Source organism: Thalassophryne amazonica, chromosome 17 (genome assembly GCF_902500255.1).
Source record: "Thalassophryne amazonica chromosome 17, fThaAma1.1, whole genome shotgun sequence".
Taxonomy (NCBI): Eukaryota; Metazoa; Chordata; class Actinopteri; order Batrachoidiformes; family Batrachoididae; genus Thalassophryne; species Thalassophryne amazonica.
In genome coordinates this window covers 59,376,247-59,397,483 of record NC_047119.1, presented here as the reverse complement: position 1 = coordinate 59,397,483, position 21,237 = coordinate 59,376,247, and the positions used below count along the sequence as shown (strand labels likewise).

Here is a 21,237-nt window from a genome sequence, read left to right as displayed (position 1 = left end):
TTCAAGTAGGGACACATCATCCAGCAGTCTCTGCCTCACAGCTGAGATGGCCTCAGCGGTGGGGATGAGAAGACGCGCGAAGCCTCCGCTCCTCTTTCCATGACAAAAACTCCTGTAACAGTGGAATGTGCCATTCATTTCTACACTGGACGCTGTGTTTTACTAGCACAGGAATTGTGAAAAGACGTGGACATCAGCACTTTTTCGGCACATTGAGACAGACGTGCAGAGGAATTCCGCGCGTCACGGCGGTGCCGCATGGCGCAAAGCAACGCCGTGATGAAGCCTCACAGGACATGTTCTGGAATGTCCAGGCACATCCACAATTTCTCGGATAATCACTCGATGGAAAAACCATTGACAGCTGTCTGAACACCATCTCAAAGCTGTCCTGTGAGACCAAAACGGAGGTGGTTTTGTCTCGCTCCAGTAGCGAATCCATCGTGACGCGCAAAGCCTCCGCTCGGCTTTCCATGACAAAATCTCTTGTTAAAAGTGAAATCTGCCGGAAAATGGTTTATGTCCAGCTCTTGTGATAACCAGAGAAATTGCACACGATGGTCACGGATCCATACAGCCATCCGTTTAGAAATGAAATGGTCGCTCAGCCTGCCGATGGCGGCTTCGGAGCGCGGCGCACCACCAGTCGCTCGGCCGTCCTTAAAGCGACAGTAACACTCCGTAATCTCTTTGAAGCCCATAAAATTTTCACCAAAAACCATCTGAATTTCTCGAATGGTGTCCACTTTGATGTCCCTCACAGTTTCTGAAAAAATTTTGATCAAGCAAAGCGGCAGTCTCTGAGCCATTCCTAAATAATGAAAAAAACGACGAGAGGGGTGGACCAGTCCTCACTCAAAGCCTGCTCACAGGCGAATGACGCAACCGACAGGCGTGAAAAAACTCACGCATGCGCACGAAGGTTCAAGCTTGGCTGCCGCAATCACGCGTGATTAAAATCTATATGTTTTTGAAAAAAATATTAAGGTCGGATACTTTTCTAATAGACCTCGTGTGTGTGTATACATATATATATATATATATATATATAAAACATAACAGTACTTCCAGTCCATTTGTTTAAATTACAAGAAAAGACCACATTTCACAAATAAATAATGTATTGAAACTTAACTTTACAGGAATGGTATCAGGCATATATCAAGTTGTGTGAGCTCAATGTTCTGACATAGTGAGTACATGTTGAGTACGTTGTAACTACAGTAAGTCAATCATCAAAATCTCCATTTCTTTATAACACACATCTCATCAAAATAGCAGCCAGAATTTTACAATATCAAGTTCCTTATTGGGTTAAATATGTTTAAGTTCTTGCATTTAAATCAACCATAATATGAACATGACATCGTCTATCTATAAAGCAAGACGCTTCTGTGTGAGTGCGAGTATGTGGCTCGCATATCTCTCTGACTATTTGTCAGATCGGGCTCAGCTTTCAGATATGGTTTGCGCATGGCACGATGATGTGCATCCTTTAATATGAAAATTTGGGGGGATTAATTTTCAAAACCTTTATTTTGATTAACATTGTAACATTCGTACTTCCAAGATGGCACGGCTCGCTGATGTCACTGGTAGCAAAGTTAAACATCAGATAGTTTATGTTGCTTGCACCATTTCACAATAAAATGTTTAATGCCAGCATCCTACTAAATACTTTCACTGTGAAAGGCATGTGTTCCTTGTGACTGAGTTTAACTTGACAATACTGAGGAGACAGCTTAAATCTGTTTTTTGATACCAATAAATTTCCCACAATTTGTACAACGTTTCAGTAAGTACATGAGCTGAATAAAATCTTATATTTTCCCACAATTTGTACAACATTTCAGTAAGTACATAATAAAATTTTTATATTTGATGTGAGTTCAAGTTTAAATAAACTATGTTCAGGAGGTGGGGTACTGTGTTTAAAAAAATTCTAAATGCTCTGTTTAATTTTGTCTGAGTCTCTTCCAAAAGCCTTTGTAATAAATATCTTTTTATTTTCATATAATTGATAATAAAACATATTTTTTTTAAAACAATATGAAGTACTATATTCAAATAATAATATGACATATCAAAATATAGACCCGAATGACGTAAAAAGTGCTTATTATCAACTCAATTCTTTGTTACAAAGTTTTTTTGGGATTTAATTTCAAGAACTTTGAAGACATTTTTGGAACTACCGTCAACACACACACACACACACTAATAATGTCTGTTGCACGATTCTTCTTCAAGCATCAACACTTAATTCAATAACATATTGTGTTTCATTTGAATTCAAGAAAGCATGAAATTATTTTGTCGTTATCTTTACAAAACACACTCAGGGCCGTTCACACATAACACGAAAGATGCAGAAACCGGAAGAAAATCTGAGTCCCGTGGGGTGACTTCCTGCATGGCAAGAACTTCATGGCACGATATTCACCAGCATTGCTGTGTGCTGACATGGTGTGTTTTAATTAATTTCCACCTGAGGACAGCATGCTGACATCCACGCCTCACAGTACAGTTATGTGAGGTTGGCTCAGTGCACGCAACGGGAGTTGCTGGCCAGCGATCAGTTGACAGACGCTTTGCTGTGCTGTGTGCGCTCAGATGTGTGATCATGTCTGTACATACAGTAGTGTTCAGAATAATAGTAGTGCCATGTGACTAAAAAGATTAATCCAGGTTTTGAGTATATTTCTTATTGTTACATGGAAAACAAGGTACCAGTAGAGTCTCACAAATCCAACAAGACCAAGCATTCATGATATGCACACTCTTAAGGCTATGAAATTGGCCTATTAATAAAAAAAAAAAAAAGTAGAAAAGGGGGTGTTCACAATAATAGTAGTGTGGCATTCAGTCAGTGAGTTCATCAATTTTGTGGAACAAACAGGTGTGAATCAGGTGTCCCCTATGTAAGGATGAAGCCAGCACCTGTTGAACATGCTTTTCTCTTTGAAAGCCTGAGGAAAATGGGACGTGCAAGACATTGTTCAGAAGAACAGCGTAGTTTGATTAAAAAGTTGATTGAAGAGGGGAAAACTTATACGCAGGTGCAAAAAGTATAGGCTGTTCATCTACAATGATCTCCAATGCTTTAAAATGGACAAAAAAAAAAACAGATGTGTGGAAGAAAACGGAAAACAACCATCAAAATGGATAGAAGAATAACCAGAATGGCAAAGGCTCACCCATTGATCAGCTCCAGGATGATCAAAGACAGTCTGAAGTTACCTGTAAGTGCTGTGACAGTTAGAAGATGCCTGTGTGAAGCTAATTTATTTGCAAGAATCCCCCGCAAAGTCCCTCTGTTAAATAAAAGACATGCAGAAGAGGTTACAATTTGCCAAAGAGCACATCAACTGGCCTAAAGAGAAATGGAGGAATATTTTGTGGAGTGATGAGAGGAAAATTGTTCTTTTTGGGTCCAAGGGCCGCAGACAGTTTGTGAAACGACCCCCAAACTCTTAATTCAAGCCACAGTTCACAGTGAAGACAGTGAAACATGGTGGTGCAAGCATCATGATATGGGCATGTTTCTCCTACTATGGTGTTGGGCCTATATATCACATACCAGGTATCATGGATCAGTTTGGATATGTCAAAATACTTGAAGAGGTCATGTTGCCTTATGCTGAAGAGGACATGCCCTTGAAATGGGTGTTTCAACAAGACAATGACCCCAAGCACACTAGTAAACCAAAAAATCTTGGTTCCAAACCAACAAAATTAATGCCTTGCAGATGTGAAGAAATCATGAAAACCTGTGGTTATACAACTAAATACTAGTTTAGTGATTCACAGGATTGCTAAAAAAGCAGTTTGAACATAATAGTTTTGAGTTTGTAGCGTCAACAGCAGATGCTACTATTATTGTGAACACCCCCTTTTCTACTTTTTTTTACTAATAGCCCAATTTCATAGCCTTAGGAGTGTGCATATCATGAATGCCTGGTCTTGTTGGATTTGTGAGAATCTACTGGTACCTTGTTTCCAATGTAACAATAAGAAATATACTCAAAACCTGGATTAATCTTTTTAGTTACATAGCACTACTATTATTCTGAACACTACTTATCAGCATATCATGAACACTACTGTACATATCAGCATATCATGCAAGTGTGCTCTCCCCGCATACCACATGTGTTCCGGGGGGTAGAGCAACAGATACACATGCCGCATGTGTTGCAGGGGGGCAGAGGGGTCTCGCCACATGCACACACGTGCGATACATACGCAGGCCATATGTGCTGAGGGGAGAGCTAACACTGGCATGCCACATGCTGTTGCTCGATTACACCACAATCGTGGGGCACTTTGACACTTTCCACAGACCAGTCGAATGTGGTTATCTGTTGTCTACTCTTGTACCAGTACTAGTGCAAATAGCCCCACTTTTTCTAAGTGTCCAGCGAGCAATGTTGGATGTTAGTGTGTGTCACCTGGAATTTGGCCGACACCTGCCGCGAGAGGGATCGAATGGGCTCTCACAGGGCACCCTCTGTCTTTCCGCCGCTGGTGTGCGCGAATAGCTGTAGCGACAGGTGTACAAGGCGTTTTTCACGAATGACATGCAATTGCTTCTTCGTGCACTAGTTGGCTTCAATCGTGTTATGTGTGAAGGGGCCCTTAGGAACATTACCTTACTCTATCGCCAACTCCTACCAAGTTAGATAGTTAATGATAATAACCTTGAACAGCATGAAATTAATCAAACATCATTTTAATTTGATATTCCAACACCAACTAATCCTGTTCTTTATTATTTTGCAGTGCAAGAGATATTTCTGTTGTGAAAGTGTCGTGACACGGACCCACAACAGGGGGCGTTAATGAACGGACAATGGATAAGCCAAAAAGTAATTTAATGTTGTGAATCGCACAACGAAGTACAAACAATAACAATACGGTGGAATGTCAATTATACACAAGGTGACGTGTGGGCAGGCTCGAAGATAGAAGACGTCTGGCGAGAGAAGAGCCGGATCCCACACAGCTTCCACCACCAACGGATCTGAAGAACACCGGAGCCGCCAAGCCCTGCTCCCCAGGTGGCCACTGTCTTCAGCAGTCAGACCCGGTACTGCTGGCAGAGAACAGAAACAGTATTGATGAGTGTGAGTTTGCACACTCAGTAATCCCACAGTCAGTGTTCAGTTAGAAGGGAGCACCTCCACCTCCAATCACACACTCGTACAGCTCCTTGTGAACCCACTTATCTGGTTGGGGTGTGAGGCGAAGCCGTCGCAGTCCACACCAAACGCCAACACAGCAGACAAGGACACGTCACAGGAAAACGGCTGTAAATGAGATCAGACTCTTGTTCAGTTTAAGCAGAGAAATTACCTGACTGGTAGCTGATTTCTCGGCGGGGAGGTGGAGTTGCAGTCCGGCCTTTATGGTGGTGGTGATGTGTAGTGGATGAGTGACAGCTGGTACGGATGATGAGTGACAGCTGTCACTCCCGGTCGCTCCGACGCCCTCTCGTGTTTGAAGCCCGCACTTCAAGCAGGGCGCCATCTTGTGGTGGTGGGCCAGCAGTACCTCCTCTTCAGCGGCCCACACAACAATTTCCCCATAAAAGTTAAAAAAAAAAAAAAAAAAAACTTCTTACGGTCACTGCACTAGTAACTGGAATTCACTCAGTCATCCTCTGTATTACTGTATTCATCGTTCCCATCACTTCCATTAGATGTTGGCATGTCATCTTCAGCTAGATTCCGAAGGGCCCCTAGCACGTCTCTGATAGACATGGCTTACTGCACCTCAGGGGGACACATTGCCATTGTCAAGTGTCCAGCCATTGTTGAGCGGAGATGGAACCAGGTCTTTCTTGTTGAAGAAGAGATGGGACTGATAGTTAACTCTCTGCACTTTCAGGTTGTGGGTGTCTCTGTTAATAATTGGTTAATGCTTTTTTTTTTGCCTTTTATGATGTGTTGAGGTAATGAAATTAAATTTGGGTTGTCATTTCATCAACTTTAATGAAAAAAATTATTAAATTTAGGCTGGGCATTTAATCAACTTTAATGAAAAAAAATAATTTCATTTAGTGTAGGCATTTAAGCAACTTTCATTAAAACAGGCTGTTAGGGTTAGCAGATGCTCGGGTGGGGGGGGGGGGGGGTGGTGGTGGGTGTTCCAATGCACGAGTGTGGTCATTTTTCATGACCACACCAAAGGAAAATCATTGTGAAAATCACTGCTTAGCCCCTCATTTGTCCTGCCCAGGTCATAAATGAGCTCACCCAAATCTACAACTCTTCACCCATATATGGACTACATACACACACACACACATACCCTTCTTGTACGGCTACCAAAGTGAGGTCTTGGAAAATGCCCATTGGGGAGTGAGGACCACCCTTTCTGCTACACTTAGAAATACATTGATACTGCATTTACACTCTAGATGTCTCTCTAAGTCAAGTTGTCACCTCGGATTTTGCAAAATCACTTTGAGAGGAGCATTTTTCTTCTTCTACAGAGGCATAAAGGTGATCAGCCACAGCATGAAGTTATGGGAAAGAGTAGTAGAAGCTTAGCTTAGAAAACAGGTGAAGATCTGTGAGCAGCAATATGGTTTCATGCTGAGAAAGAGCACTACAGATGCAATGTTTGCTCTGAGAATACTGTTGGAGAAGTACAAAGAAGGCCAGAAAGAGTTACACTGTGTGTTTGTGGACTTAGAAAAAGCTTATGATAGGGTGCCAAGAGAAGAGTTGTGGTATTGTATGAGGAATTCTGGAGTGGCAGAGAAGTATGTTAGGGTAGTGCAGGACATGTACAAGAATAGTGTGACAGCGGTGAGATGCGCAGTCGGAATGACAGACTCATTCAGGTGGAGGTGGGATTACACCAGGGATCAGCTCTGAGTCCTTTCTTGTTTGCAGTGGTGATGGACAGGTTGACGGAATGAGATCAGACAGTAGTCCCCATGGACTATGATGTTTGCAGATGACATTGTGATCTGTAGTGAGAGTAGAGAGCAAGTTGAGTCTAGTCTGGAGAAGTGGAGATATGCTTTGGAGAGAAGGGAATGAAAGTCAGTAGAACAAGACTGAGTACATGTGTGTGAATGAGAGGGAGCCCAGTGGAATAGTGCAGTTACAAGGAGTAGAAGTGGTGAAAGTAGATGAGTTTAAATATTTGGGGTCAACTGTTCAAAGTAATGGAGAGTGTGTAGAGAGGTGAAGAAGAGAGTGCAGGTAGGGTGGAGTGGGTGGAGAAAGGTGGCAGGAGTGATTTGTGACCGAAGAATATCAGCAAGAGTGAAGGAGAACGTTTACAAAACAGTAGTGAGACCAACTATGTTGTATGGTTTAGAGACGGTGGCACTAACAAAAGGCAGGAGGCGGAGCTGGAGGTGGCAGAGCTGAAGATGTTGAGATTCTCTTTTGGAGTGACAAGAATGGACAAGATTAGGAATGACCATATCAGAGGGACAGCTCAGGTGGGACGGTTTGGAGACAAAAGTCAGAGGCGAGATTGAGATGGTTTGGACTTGTCCAGAGGAGGGACCCAGGATATATAGGGAGAAGGATGCTGAGGATGGAGCCACCAGGCAGGAGGAGAAGAGGGAGGCCAAAGAGGAGGTTCATGGATGTGCTGAGAGAGGACATGCAGGTGGTTGGTGTGACAGAGGAAGATACAGAGGACAGGGTGAGATGGAAACTGATCTGCTGTGGCGACCCCTAACGGGAACAGCCGAAAGACAAAGAAGAAGAAGAACTTTGAGAGGACCATTTTTACAGCCACTGGAAGGCTTTTCAATAAAAATCTTGTGAGGACCAACCTAAATGTCCTCACTTTCCAAAATGGTCCTCACTAAACATGTACTCTTCTACCCATGATGATCCTCACAAACATAGCAGTACAAACACACACACAGAGCCAGACAAGGCACTAGGATTACATACGCGGTGAGACCAAATGTTGGCCCACAGAGTGAATTTTACTCTGCAACTTTTACTGAGTATGACAGCGGGTGGAGCTGTTCCTTCAGCGAGATCAGTTCCAGCTTCAGGTGGGGCTGGTGTGACTTGCTGTCTATAGTCTGTTAATCTGCGAAGGTAAATACAATGTGTGCAGAATTATTAAGCAAGTTATATGTCTGAGGGTGAATTTTACTTCTGAACACAATAAAATACTCTGTCAGTCTAAAATGTTCAGGAACCGCAACTGAATGATTAAAGGAAAAGTGAGTTTTGTTTTCTCAGGTGAATAGATAATGTGTGCAGAATTAAGCAACTAATTGAAAAATTAAATTCCACATATCACTTATTTATTGTCATAGGTATAACAAATAACTCAAAATTAATAAGCAACATCACTTTTCTTTTCACTAACTAAGTAAAGTTTCTTTTAACAACTGGCAGCAGGTTTGGGAGTTGATTTTAACACCATCTTCAACCCAAAGAGGTCCAACTACAGCTCATCCACCTTGCTGGTGTCTGACTCAAAGTGCTGTTTGTGCTTTAGTGATCCAGCGCAGCTTCGTCCATCTGGTCCAATATCATTTCATCTGTCCATAAAATCTTTGAAAAATCTGTCTTCAGATATTTCTTGGTGCAATCTTAATGTTTCAACTTGTGAGTCTTGTTCAGCGGTGGCCGTGTTTAATTTTTCACAAGTCTTTAATTTGTGATTTTTTTTTTTTTTCTTCTCCATGCATTTGAGTGTTGAATCATTCTGAAAGGACTTTTAACGTTTTAGACTTTTGAATGAATGAGTTTTATTCAGCACGCACATAAACAAAATACCAACATAAAAATCTCGTACTAACATAACAAATCAAAAAACAAAAGAAATACAACAATAACTCAAACGATTTCCCAATTGGGTTAGGCCGAAAGGGCATGGACTGAAGCAAAAGCTTATAAACACCCACCCCGTACACTCAAAACTACGTAACTATCAGAAAATAACGTAACTGAACAGAACAATCAATAATATGATGTGCAAATAAACAAGAACCACAAAAACAATTAGCCTAATATAACATACTATAGTAAGAAATTGTATTGTTTTTATAGAGCCTTTTAACACCTACCAATGTACCACATGATTTAATGCTATCAGAACAATTATTCCAAATTCTAACAACTTTTACAGAAACACGACTTTTAACAGTAGTTCAAATCTTCTTCTTTCAAATATCAATGTTTCTCGCAAATGATAACTGCACTCCCTCATTTTAAACAACTCCTGAATGTGTAGAGGCAAAAGATTATTTTTAACTTTGTACTTGATCTGTCAATCATGTACAACATGACCAATGAATGTTGGGGGAGAAAATAATGTGCTTTGTACAAAATTTAAATAACTTTTGAAATTTTAGATTTGACATAATTTATGTGTTTTCTCCAACTTAATTTAGTTTCAGATACAATTTCACTTTCAACAATTCAATGATAAGTTTCTATTTAATTCCTGGCTTATTTCCAATATAATACACTTAGTCTTACCAAAATGAAGTAACAATTTATTAGAATCAAACCAATATTTAAAATTTAATAATTCCTTCTCCATCCTTTCCAAAAGATGTCCCAAATTGTCCCCACTACCGAACACAGTCGTGTCATTGGCAAGCAAATACAACGCACAGACATTGACACCAAACTTATATCATTAACATACACAAAAACAGCAATGGCCCAAGGACTGACCCTGGGGCACCCACAATGTGATCCTCAAGAATTCTGATTTGTCCCTCCAAAATTAACACACTGATATCTAAATGTCCACCTATTTTGTCCACTGATACCTATTTTTTACTGTCTGTTAAATCTCTTTTTCAGCCTGTTTGCTTGAGGTAAAGAAAGTGCACACTGTACACACAATGCACATACAAGGACTGTTTCAGCATAATTCACCAAGTCAGACGTTCAGAAGGAAATGCAGCCACTTGCAATAACACTGGGTTTCCTGCCTTAAGCCGTGGTCACAACCTGCCGTACTTCACGTGCGTGCAGTCTACTTGCAAAAATGTGGGCTAAATTTGGAGATCCGTACTGCCTCAGTACGAATTAGGAGCACGCAGACACACCGTAGAGGTTTAGTGCATGCAGAACTTTCGCTGCGGTCAGGCTGCGGATTCAACGCAATACAGATGATGCACGTTGTGAGTACTTGCCTCAGTACAGATTCAAAGCAGCACATTTTCATTCAATTACTATTTTTCATTCAATTATTATTGAATTAACCAAACTGAGGCAGTATGCTACTCACCACATACTATGGAATTAAATTGTAGGTATCAGATCTTGAAGACTGTGATACACATATATAAATTACAATTAAGTTGAAATCTAAAAAGCTGGTAATCAAGTGTGTAGTGAATATATTCCTCTATCAGTGTTTCACACCTTGTGTGACTTTTCACTAACAGGCTGGACATGCTCATGCATCGCCAACGCCGAAAAAAACACCTGCCGCTCCGGTCCCGCTCATAAACACACATCAAAAGAAAAGCCGACCCCACACACACACAGCTTTATTGTCAACTCTTTATCGTGACACTCCTAGAGGCGTACGTTGAACGTACTCCCTCCCTCCTCTTGCTACTGCCTCCGTACTTTTTCACAAAAACGTAGTGGCCGTGGCATCCGCAGAAAACGTACGGTGAAAAAAAACGCACGGTGGGTTGTGACCGGTGCTTTACACAGGGACATGAGTCACACCTCTGTGGATCAAACCAGATCACACATTAATGTCCATTGCTGCTGTGTTTTTTATTTTCCGTGAATAAAGTGTGTTTGAATGTAGAGCTCGTCTCCTTTTATTGCTCCCAACTCAGTTTCGACAACACCTTGATACAGGGGCTTAATTACTTGAGGTCATACACTCCCTCATTACACAAATACATATCACTTGAGATTGTTTAAATCCAATAAACAGAGATGGAAACTATTATGGGTATCACAGATCACAAAACCCACAATTCAGAATGGACATTTTTTTATGCAGAAAAAGAAACCTACTACATTGCTTTGCATTTTTTAAAAATAACCTAATGAGGAATAAAAAAAGACCTTTGTCCTGTAGTCTTGAAGTCTCAGGCTGTGATTTTACTGCAACTGCATTGACGTTAACACAGTTATCACTTCAAAAATAAGTCATCATAATACAAAATCACACTCATGTAAACTTAGTAATTATTCCGTGGTTCATATCCGTGCCAAACTGGGGGATCTGTGCTGATCACAGATCAGCTATGATGTGGTAAAATGGGAGAAAATAGACATAGAAATTATGTTAAGGTCAGAATACCCACTTGCCCAATAAGTGTGCAGGCAGTGTACTTACTCGCTCATCATAGTTTTCAAAATCTTTATTTTAAGGCAGTGGATATTTGGCGGATACGGCAAACACACACCTAGCGATATTTGACCGGATCTCCTCGCTGATTGGCTAGTTCAAATTACGTCATCGTAGAAGGAATTTCAACATGGCGGTGCCCTTTGCATTGCTAATTTTTCATCTTTAAATGTCGTTTTGGGTGCCATAAAGTTGTTTGAATCGGAACAGAAAATCACCTACTGGCGGAGGGATTCTCGGATGCTAAAAGCAGCTCAAAAATGTGGCATAGCTGGGTCCGAAATTATTTCCCCCATGTGGCGAAAATTATTTCCACCGTGCCCAAAATTATTTCCACCGGCGCTTTTCACCATGTGGTGGAAATAATTTTGGGCATGGTGGAAATATTTTTTGCAGTCTTGGTAATTTTCTGTCTAGGGCGGGGATGATAAACAATTTTTTTTTTTTTGGCCTTAAGTGGCCTCAATTTGTGTAGCTAACATGATAAAACATTCAAAATGCCATGGTAAACAGAAATAATCTCTTAGATGTGTGATTTCCAAAGCCTGCAAATTCAAAACAATAAAAACGAAAATACAGAAGTCCACGTTGGCACGTGTGTTTATCCTGTTTTTCTCTGTCAGTGTCATGTCTGCAAAACCTTTGATCAGTCCACCCCTGAAAATAGTGAATGGTAAAATATGCCAATTTTCAATAATGAAAATCACCAATATCGACCTACTATCATGAATGTGAAATAAGGAGATCTTAAACTCAGATCACCTTTAAGTTCCCGCCTGACCACGGCCATTCTGTCGTGAATACATTTAGACGGCTGGCTAAACAGCGCAAGCCGCGTACAGCGAAATATCGTCCAGTTCAAATTTGCCAGAGCTGATTTCATCACAGGTTCTGGTACGGATGACGTCATTTGAATTATCCAATCAGATAGGAGATGACGACAAACATAGCTAGCAGTAAGTTTGCTGGTTCCAGCAAAATGTCCACTGTCTTATTTTAAACACTAAAGCTTGTAATTCTGCAGGCAGCAGCGCTCAACAATCAGCCTTGGTTATGCAAAACCTTTCCTGTATTTTATTACACTGTTGGTTAGTAGGGGAAGGTGTGGTGTTCTGTCTGGTTGGTTAGTTGCTGAAAAAAAATGTATAATTTGACCCCTTTAACCTCCTTTCTGTGGTTGATAACTGGAGACTATGTTTTTGTTTTTGGCATCATCAGCAGAAAATCCTGCTGAGATGATGTTCAGGATTATTTTATGACGCATTAATTCAGATAGTGGGTTCGGTGTGGCTGAGGAGGTGATGGTGTGGTTGCGTGTGTGTTTGTGTGTTTAAACCTCGTGAAGAACGTCAGTAGTCGGTCCGCCGGTGCGTCGTGCGTACTGGAGCGCACACGTTCCAGAGCGCGCAGACACTCCGCAACTCCGCATACACACTGCGCCCCTTTTAAACTTTATTTTTCTAAACCGATCCTTTAAAAAGATAATTTAAGAAAACATTTTTCTCAGCCAAAGGACACTCCCCTGTTTTTTATGATCGCAGACAGCCAAGAGACAGGTGCGTAAAAGATGGAACTCGTCACCAACACCGCGGATCTAAACGCCACCAACGAAACAAACATTTGCGCCAACTGCAGCGACAACTACAACCAGTTTGTGCAGCCGGCCTGGCAGATCACACTGTGGGCTGTGGCTTACTGCGGCATGGTGGCCGTGTCTGTGGTCGGGAACGTGATCGTCATCTGGATCATCGTGGCGCACAAACGCATGAGGACGGTCACCAACTACTTCCTGGTAAATATTCATTTTAAATCCACCTATAAGTCTGCCAAGCAGAGAAAACTAACATCTTACAAGTGAGTCTGCTTTATAACAAACTTCTGCTGCCTTTGATTTTCATTGTGATTTTAATTTCAAAAGTAAATTGTATCATTTTAACATTTTCGAACCATCACCTGTAATGTGACCAGTATAGTGAACAGACAGGCGGACTATGTGTATGTCAATGAAAATGGACCTCAAGCAGTTTTTAGTAGGTGTGTCAACTGGTGACCCGTGGGCCACACACGATGGCTTTAACCTTTATTAAGTGTGAAATTCCTTAAGGCTTTCTACACTTTGGTACTTTGTACAAAATGACAGAAAATTTTAAAATGAATTGGATTTATGCTTGTACAACACATGCACACACTCATCTTCAACCACCAAGATCAGGTTGCAGGTGACTGGAGCCTATCCCAAGCAGTCACAGGATGCTGTTCTGTGGCAGACAACCATAAGTAATAAACTAAAAAATATTAAGAACGTTGTATTTTATTTTAAGTTAAACACTTTTCAAAATGCTTATTTCGGGGACACAAGAAGCGCATTCAGTGGATTAAAACTTTGGAAGTGGCTATTCGCATGGCAAGACTCTGGTGGTAAAACTTAGAACTACTTGTATAAACAAACATACTGCATTAAATGAGTGTTATGGACACAGCCGCCGTTCCAACAGGGTCGGCCTTTTGCCACCAGAGTCTTGCTGTGCGAATAGTGAAATGAGAGTTATGGACACAGCCGAATAAAAAAACAAAATCATGAAAATCGAAAAATATAAATGGAGTTATGACATCTTGAATGCAGTATGTTTGTTTATACAAGTAGTTCCAAGTTTTGCCACCAGAGTCTTGCCGTGCGAATAGCCAAATGAGAGTTATGGACACGGCGGCTGTGCAAATAGCCACACCTAAAATTTTATGCTGTTACTAAAAAATGCAAAAAACAACAAAAAAAACAAACAAACTTAAAAGCAACAAATTAAAAAACCTGGCATTTTGCCCAACACACAAATACAAAGAAAACCCATAAAAAATAATCACACATGCACACACACAAATGATATATATATTTTTTTTTTTTTATGTAAAGCCCTTCCAGAAGTGCCATCAGTGGAAATCAACAAAACTACACTTTAGAAGACTAAAAGACACTCTGTTATTCTTGTTGATTCACCCACAAAGAAAGTTGGATTGTCATAAAATATAATGATGGGCTCATTTTGTTTCAGAGAAGAGACGCTTTTTTGAAGATATTCATATATTGCTATTTTGTTGAGAAATAGTAATGATCAAATATTGTATGCACAGCCCAGTCTCGTTTTTTTTTTTTTTTTTCATCCTCCCGTCACAAAATGATTCAAATTTTCATGACGGGGTATTTTTTTTTAAACTCACTATTACTAACCCTACTCCTACCCCCAACCCTAACCATAACCACCCGACCCTCCCACTGCATGTTTAATTCCATGCACCCGTCATGGAATGAATTAGAATAAATTTGTGCTCCCATGACAAAAATTTTGCACTTTTCGTCACAATATGACAAACCAATAGATTAATGTATATTTTTGTGCTGCTGAATCATGACATGCCGTGAGACTGGGTTGTGTGTGCACTGCTCTACTAGGGTGCTCTGCTCGTCCAAACATCCAGTACACTTTTAAGGTCAATCAATCCTCAAATGTTGTCAGATAGTGACCCTTCATTGTATTTGCCACAGCTGCAGAGCCGTCATGGTGAAGCAAATATTAGAACATGCAAACATCAGAAATACAAGGTTTTTTTTTGTTTGTTTGTTTGTACAGCGGCATCATTTCACTCTGATAAGGAATATTCAGCTACCCTTGGATTATGGTTATTGCCATGGTTAAGGTTAGGGATAGAGTTAGGGTTGGTGTTTCAATAAAATGCAATGTCTAAGATGCAAAGGGGCTGCCCAGTTCGTCATTTGTTGTGGTACCTGCGCGCCCTATGTTCTAGTTTCTACACAGTTGAATGTTTGTGTAGTATCTAAGTTTGCAATTGTCCTGGATCAAGACTAAAATCTACACTTTTAATGATTTCCTGGACTCAGCCATCAGAATTGTATTTGTATTTGGTGAAAATGTTGAACTTGCAGAGACATTCACTGATCTCAGCAGTGACCTACATCTCTCTTGGTTCTTGGCCACAACAGATTGAGAGAAGAGCTTATAAAAATATAATGCAATGCTAAAATACCCATTGTCTTCTTTATAATTTGCAGGTTTTTTTGGTATCCCAGTGCAAAGTGTGTATATATATATATATATATATATATATATATATATATATATATATATTTATTTTTTTATTTTTATTTTTTTGCCCTTTGTAATATTCTTTGTATATCTTTGTAATATTGTCAAGGAATGTGGCAAAACTGTGGGAACTCAGTGCACGGACATTATGGACCTTTTTAAAACAAGGGTTGTGTCAAAAGCCAGGAAAATTATGGCCGATTCTGCACACCCTCTGCACTCACAATTTAAGTTTCTGCCCTCGGGCAGATGCCAGGTAATGCCCAGAACCAACAGACTAAAAAACTCTTTTATTCCCACAGCCATTGCTCTCCTAAATAACACCTAAGGACTCACTGTTGCACTTAAGTCTATACTGACTCGCACCTTATTTCTGGGCTCTTGTTTTATATATTTATTCTGCTGTGTTTTTATGTTTTTTTTATGTTTTTATGTTTTTTGTGAATTTGTATGATGTGGTTTTATGAATGTAATGTAATTTTTACTGCTGACTGCACCTGAATTGCCCCCATGGGGACTAAATAAATGATCAAATCAAAATCAAATCAAATATATATGCGCGCGCACACACACACACACACACACACACACACACACACACACACACACACACACACAGTGGCTTGCAAAAGTATTCAGCCCCTTGGTATTTCATGCAATTTAATTTGTTTATGGCATTTCAAATACAAAAAGTAAATCAGGCTTCTCAATATAAACATTTCTAAAATTATCTTCCTTAGACTCAAACTGAAAGTAAATCTCTACAACCTGACATAAATTAATTAAAAATATAAAAGCCAAGATGATGGGTTGCATAAGTAATCAACCCCTTTGGTATAATACCTGTAAATAATCAGTTTAATTGCCAGTTTTCTTCAGACAAGTCAGGGGATGGATACATGAACATTTCCAAGTCACTGAATATGTCTTGAATTTTATTTACATCAGTTATGAAGAAATACAAACGGTATGGCACTGTATGGTAAATCTGTGTGGAGTAGACAGTTCTCAAAAACTGTGTGACTGTGCAAGAAGAAGAGTGAGGAAAGCCAGCAAGACACCCAGACAACCCACAAGAGGTTTTAGGCTTCTGTGGCTGTGATTGAAAAAATTGTGTACAGTGCACGTTTTGCGTTTTGTATGTTATACAGCTTCATGATGAAGTGGTACAGAGGAGGGGTTTCTTTCACCAAAACATCAGATCTATGCTTGCATCTCAGATGTACCTTCTGGTAAATTGTAGCTGAACTTTCAGGTCTTCTTTTTAAGAAAACCCTCCTCTGTATGTACATATGTACATTTATTGTTATTTACAGTAATTAAGATCCTATTGTCTTACGTACATTTTGTACATGTTCATTAAAGCCCCTCTATCATTCAATAGATCAATCAATTATAAACAATATTTACATTTCAACAGCAAGAGGGTGTGTGTGTGCATACATGAGGTTTTGACAAGAGTGGAAGTTAGCTTTGAGTTAGCGTAAGTTAGCGTGCATGCTGACATCCATGAAATGTCTTGTAAATCACTCCAGAGGTGTTATCAGGTTAAAAAAACAGCATCTTCAGGTTTGGAAGTGTTTATTTCTCGCTAGCTTTTACATAATATATGACAAAGAGATTATATTTATATACAAACAAAACTGAGTTTGCAGCTAGGCTGCTTTAAAAATTCCACAAAGATCCAGTATAAGTAATTAGGGAGCAGGCGATTTATTTTATGTGGCTGCTTCTTCAAAGTTTGCAAAGATATGGACCACTGATGGATGTAGATCTCACCATGTCAAACCCTATAAATTTGCCATTGTTATTGCTGCTCAACAAATCAGTCAAATAATACAATTAATTTGTGTGGTGAACGGGTTTATTTATTGTCATCTTTGTAAGCTGTGGCCTGTGGGTGACTGATGATAACCATGGAAAATAAAACTGCTTCATCACTGTTGAATACCAGGTGTATTAGACAGTTATACTTCTCATTGTTTCCTTACAAAATCTTGAAATTATGTACACTTTAAGTTGTGGCTATAATCATATTTGACAAGTATGGTTTTATTGAATTTGAGTTTACTTTGAGTAGGTTATGGTTATTTCATCTAGTTTGTGAAATTTGCATGCTGTAATTTTAAGATAGTACATCCACCTGCAGGCCTGCAGGTGGAGCTGTTGAGTTGGGAAAGTGTGTGGAAGTTCGGCTGGCCGTGGAGTCACATGATTTTCATACTGTGTCCTGTCCTTACCTGATGGCCATCAGGTGTTGCGAAGACTTTGCGTCCATCCGTCCGTCCGTCTGTCTGTGCTCAGCATCAGTATGGTCCAATTACAGCCAGAGTCTTCAAATTCAGAGGAACATTCTTGGGACCCAAACCTTGGACAAGTTCAAAGATGACTAACCTCGACCTATTTTAAGAGGTTAAAAAAATCGCATTCTGGCACTGCAAATTTCCACCCAGCTCTCGGGTTCAAATTGCTGTGCCACCCAGCACAGAATTTCTGAAAAATGAACTGAAATGTTGCTGAAAATGTACCAATTTGATAGTATTTCAAGCTTATAGAATCATAGTTTTGCAATTTTAAACCAGTAATTAGTAATAAGAAATATATTTCTCATTTTCTTCATATCAAATCGCAAATAGCAGAGATCAGAGAGTCAGTGCGTTGTGTGTACATCTTTTCAGTCCTGCTTTTTGCATGCACAGTATTATTAAATGAGGCTCCAGATGTGTTAATTTGTATTATACCAGCAACACCACCAGGTCTTAATGATTGTCAATGCTTCTAATGTATTTTTTTAATGCATTTATTTTAATTTGTTATGATATGTCATATACATTTTGTATATTTTTATTTTACACTATAAAATTAATTATGTCACACAAAAATACAATGTTGAATGTGGCTGATTCACGAGAATGGAAGAAAGGTTAGGATTTGAAGGGTTTGCAGAGTTATGCACTCTGTTGAAGAATCTATTCTTACTGTTTGAGCTCATCTTAGAAACAAAATCATTTAAGGTTTATGTATAGGCACTTTGGGAGAAAAAAAAAATGTTACAGCTGCAGTTGATTGGAATTTTGAATCTGCATTGTATGTTTCCTTCAAACTTGTGCATCTTCACTGTGACAAACTATACTCAACAAAAATATAAACGCAACACTTTTGGTTTTGCTCCCATTTTGTATGAGATGAACTCAAACATCTAAAACTTTTTCCACATACACAATATCACCATTTCCCTCAAATATTGTTCACAAACCAGTCGAAATCTGTGATAGTGAGCACTTCTCCTTTGCTGAGATAATCCATCCCACCTCACAGGTGTGCCTTAGACTGCCCACAATAAAAGGCCACTCTGAAAGGTGCAGTTTTGTTTTATTGGGGGGGGATACCAGTCAGTATCTGGTGTGACCACCATTTGCCTCATGCAGTGCAACACATCTCCTTCGCATCATCCGTGAAGAGAACACCTCTCCAACGTGCCGAACGCCAGCGAATGTGAGCATTTGCCCACTCAAGTCGGTTACGACGCCGAACTGGAGTCAGGTCGAGACCCCGATGAGGACGACGAGCATGCAGATGAGCTTCCCTGAGACGGTTTCTGACAGTTTGTGCAAAAATTCTTTAGTTATGCAAAGCGATTGTTCCAGCAGCTGTCGGAGTGGCTGGTCTCAGACGATCTTGGAGGTGAACATGCTGGATGTGGAGGTCCTGGGCTGGTGTGGTTACACGTGGTCTGCAGTTGTGAGGCTGGTTGGATGTACTGCCAAATTCTCTGAAACGACTTTGGAGACGGCTTATGGTAGAGAAATGAACATTCAATACACGAGCAACAGCTCTGGTTGACATTCGTGCTGTCAGCATGCCAATTGCACGCTCCCTCAAATCTTGCGACATCTCTGGCATTGTGCTGTGTGATAAAACTGCACTTTTCAGAGTGGCCTTTTATTGTGGGCAGTCTAAGGCACACCTGTGCACTAATCATGGTGTCTAATCAGCATCCTGATATGGCACACCTGTGAGGTGGGATGGATTATCTCAGCAAAGGAGAAGTGCTCAGTATCACAGATTTAGACTGGTCTGTGAACAATATTTGAGGGAAATGGTGATATTGTGTATGTGGAAAAAGTTTTAGATCTTTGAGTTCATCTCATACAAAATGGGAGCAAAACCAAAAGTGTTGCGTTTATATTTTTGTTGAGTGTAATTCTGGTGTTTAACTGTTGAGTTGAGCCCTTAAACATGTTTGGTTTGAACTGACCGGCTGGCCGTGTTTCGCTCTGTTGCAGGTGAACCTGGCTTTTGCAGAGGCGTCCATGTCAGCATTCAACACAGTGATCAACTTTGTGTACGCTGTCCACAACGAGTGGTACTTTGGCCTTGTTTACTGTCAGTTCCACAACTTCTTTCCTATTGCAGCCATATTCACCAGCATTTACTCCATGACTGCTATAGCACTGGACAGGTGTGTGTGTGTGTGCCTTTTCTGCAGCAAATGTACTCTTTCAGTCAGCCCAGGCCAGAAATATTTATGTCCCAACGTGACTTTGAAGTCAAACTGACAGTGTAGCGAAGAGATATACCTTGAGGCTGGAGAGGCGCTAAACCACTGCAGCCAAATGGAAACTCTAAAGGGTTTTTTTTCCCTCACAGCATTCACTTGAATGTTGCGATGAAAGAATGATTTTGAAATTGCAGAGCTGATGCGGAATATGCCAACAGACCAGAGTCCAGGAATGTGTGACAAGCCTCGAAATTAAATATCTCTTAGGGTTTCAGACAAAACTGGCTGGACACAAAGGCAGGACTCGGACACAAAAAGGTACATTCAGAGGCTTTACTCGTTTACCAGGCAGGGTTCGGTACGCAGGATAGCAAATCGAGATAAGCAAAAGTGTCCAAAACATAAGGCGACAGGTGAGGCCAAAAAGCAGAGCGGAAAAACGGTACACAGCAGGGCATAAGACAAGAAAATGTGGACACTGTGGATAAAGGCTGGAAACGCAATACAGTACCGTGGTAACCGAAGTGTGGGAAAGCCCCGCTCCCCCCAAAACCCCTTAAAGGTCCACTTTTGTAGCAATTTTAAATACATTTCTTGCACATACTAATAATCAGATTCTAATACTTTGAAAAAAAAAATAGATATTATTTAATAATATATTACTATTATCTGACTTACTATTTGTAATATTTAAGAACAAAACAATTTTTGCCTAAAACCGAAGAGCTTCATACAGTAAACACTATAAGTATGTAGTGTATTATTTGAGAATGACTGTATGAATTAAACATACATATCGAGGTGAAATCCTAGAGAGATTTCACGTGACATCACTATACACAGCAGAGCTGCACGGTGCCATGACAGACCGCCCGCACTGTTGTTATAATGCAGACAAGTAGACAGTTAAAGTAAATTGGATTTGAATAAGATTTTAGTGCTACATTATAGTTTTATGCTTTCTTGTTTGACCCATTGTTCCCAAATACATGTACAAAGTACTCACTGATTATAGCACCATTTCCATTTATGTTGTTGAACAAAAAAGGAAAAAATATTTGCGGTCACTGGGACTCACTAAGTTAAATCTGCACTGCAACTTTTGTATTCTGTTGTTAGTAATATTGCACTGTTTTGTTTTGCTTGAACGTAGAACCTTTTTGTTATTCATATTGTGGGAGTAGTCAGGACTTCTAAAAATCTGAACAGGAAATCTGTTTTTTTATTTATTTATTTATTTTTTCATTGTTACTTTATGTTTGACCAAAAATTTAACTTTTATAAGGTCCATTAATGTTTGGTGTGTGTGTG

At 40.0% G+C, this 21,237-nt stretch overlaps 1 protein-coding gene across 1 annotated transcript in view; it reads left to right on the top strand.

Annotated features, from left to right (window-relative positions):
* Nucleotides 1-12,859: 12,859 nt before the first annotated feature.
* The window catches only part of tacr1b (tachykinin receptor 1b), a 29,642-nt gene continuing 21,264 nt past the window's right edge, over nucleotides 12,860-21,237 (top strand). The window contains exons 1-2 of the mRNA XM_034192167.1: nucleotides 12,860-13,120; nucleotides 19,712-19,887. Coding sequence (XP_034048058.1) covers nucleotides 12,896-13,120; nucleotides 19,712-19,887 — 401 coding nt within the window. The 5' untranslated portion in view covers nucleotides 12,860-12,895. The remainder of the gene's footprint in view (nucleotides 13,121-19,711; nucleotides 19,888-21,237) is intronic.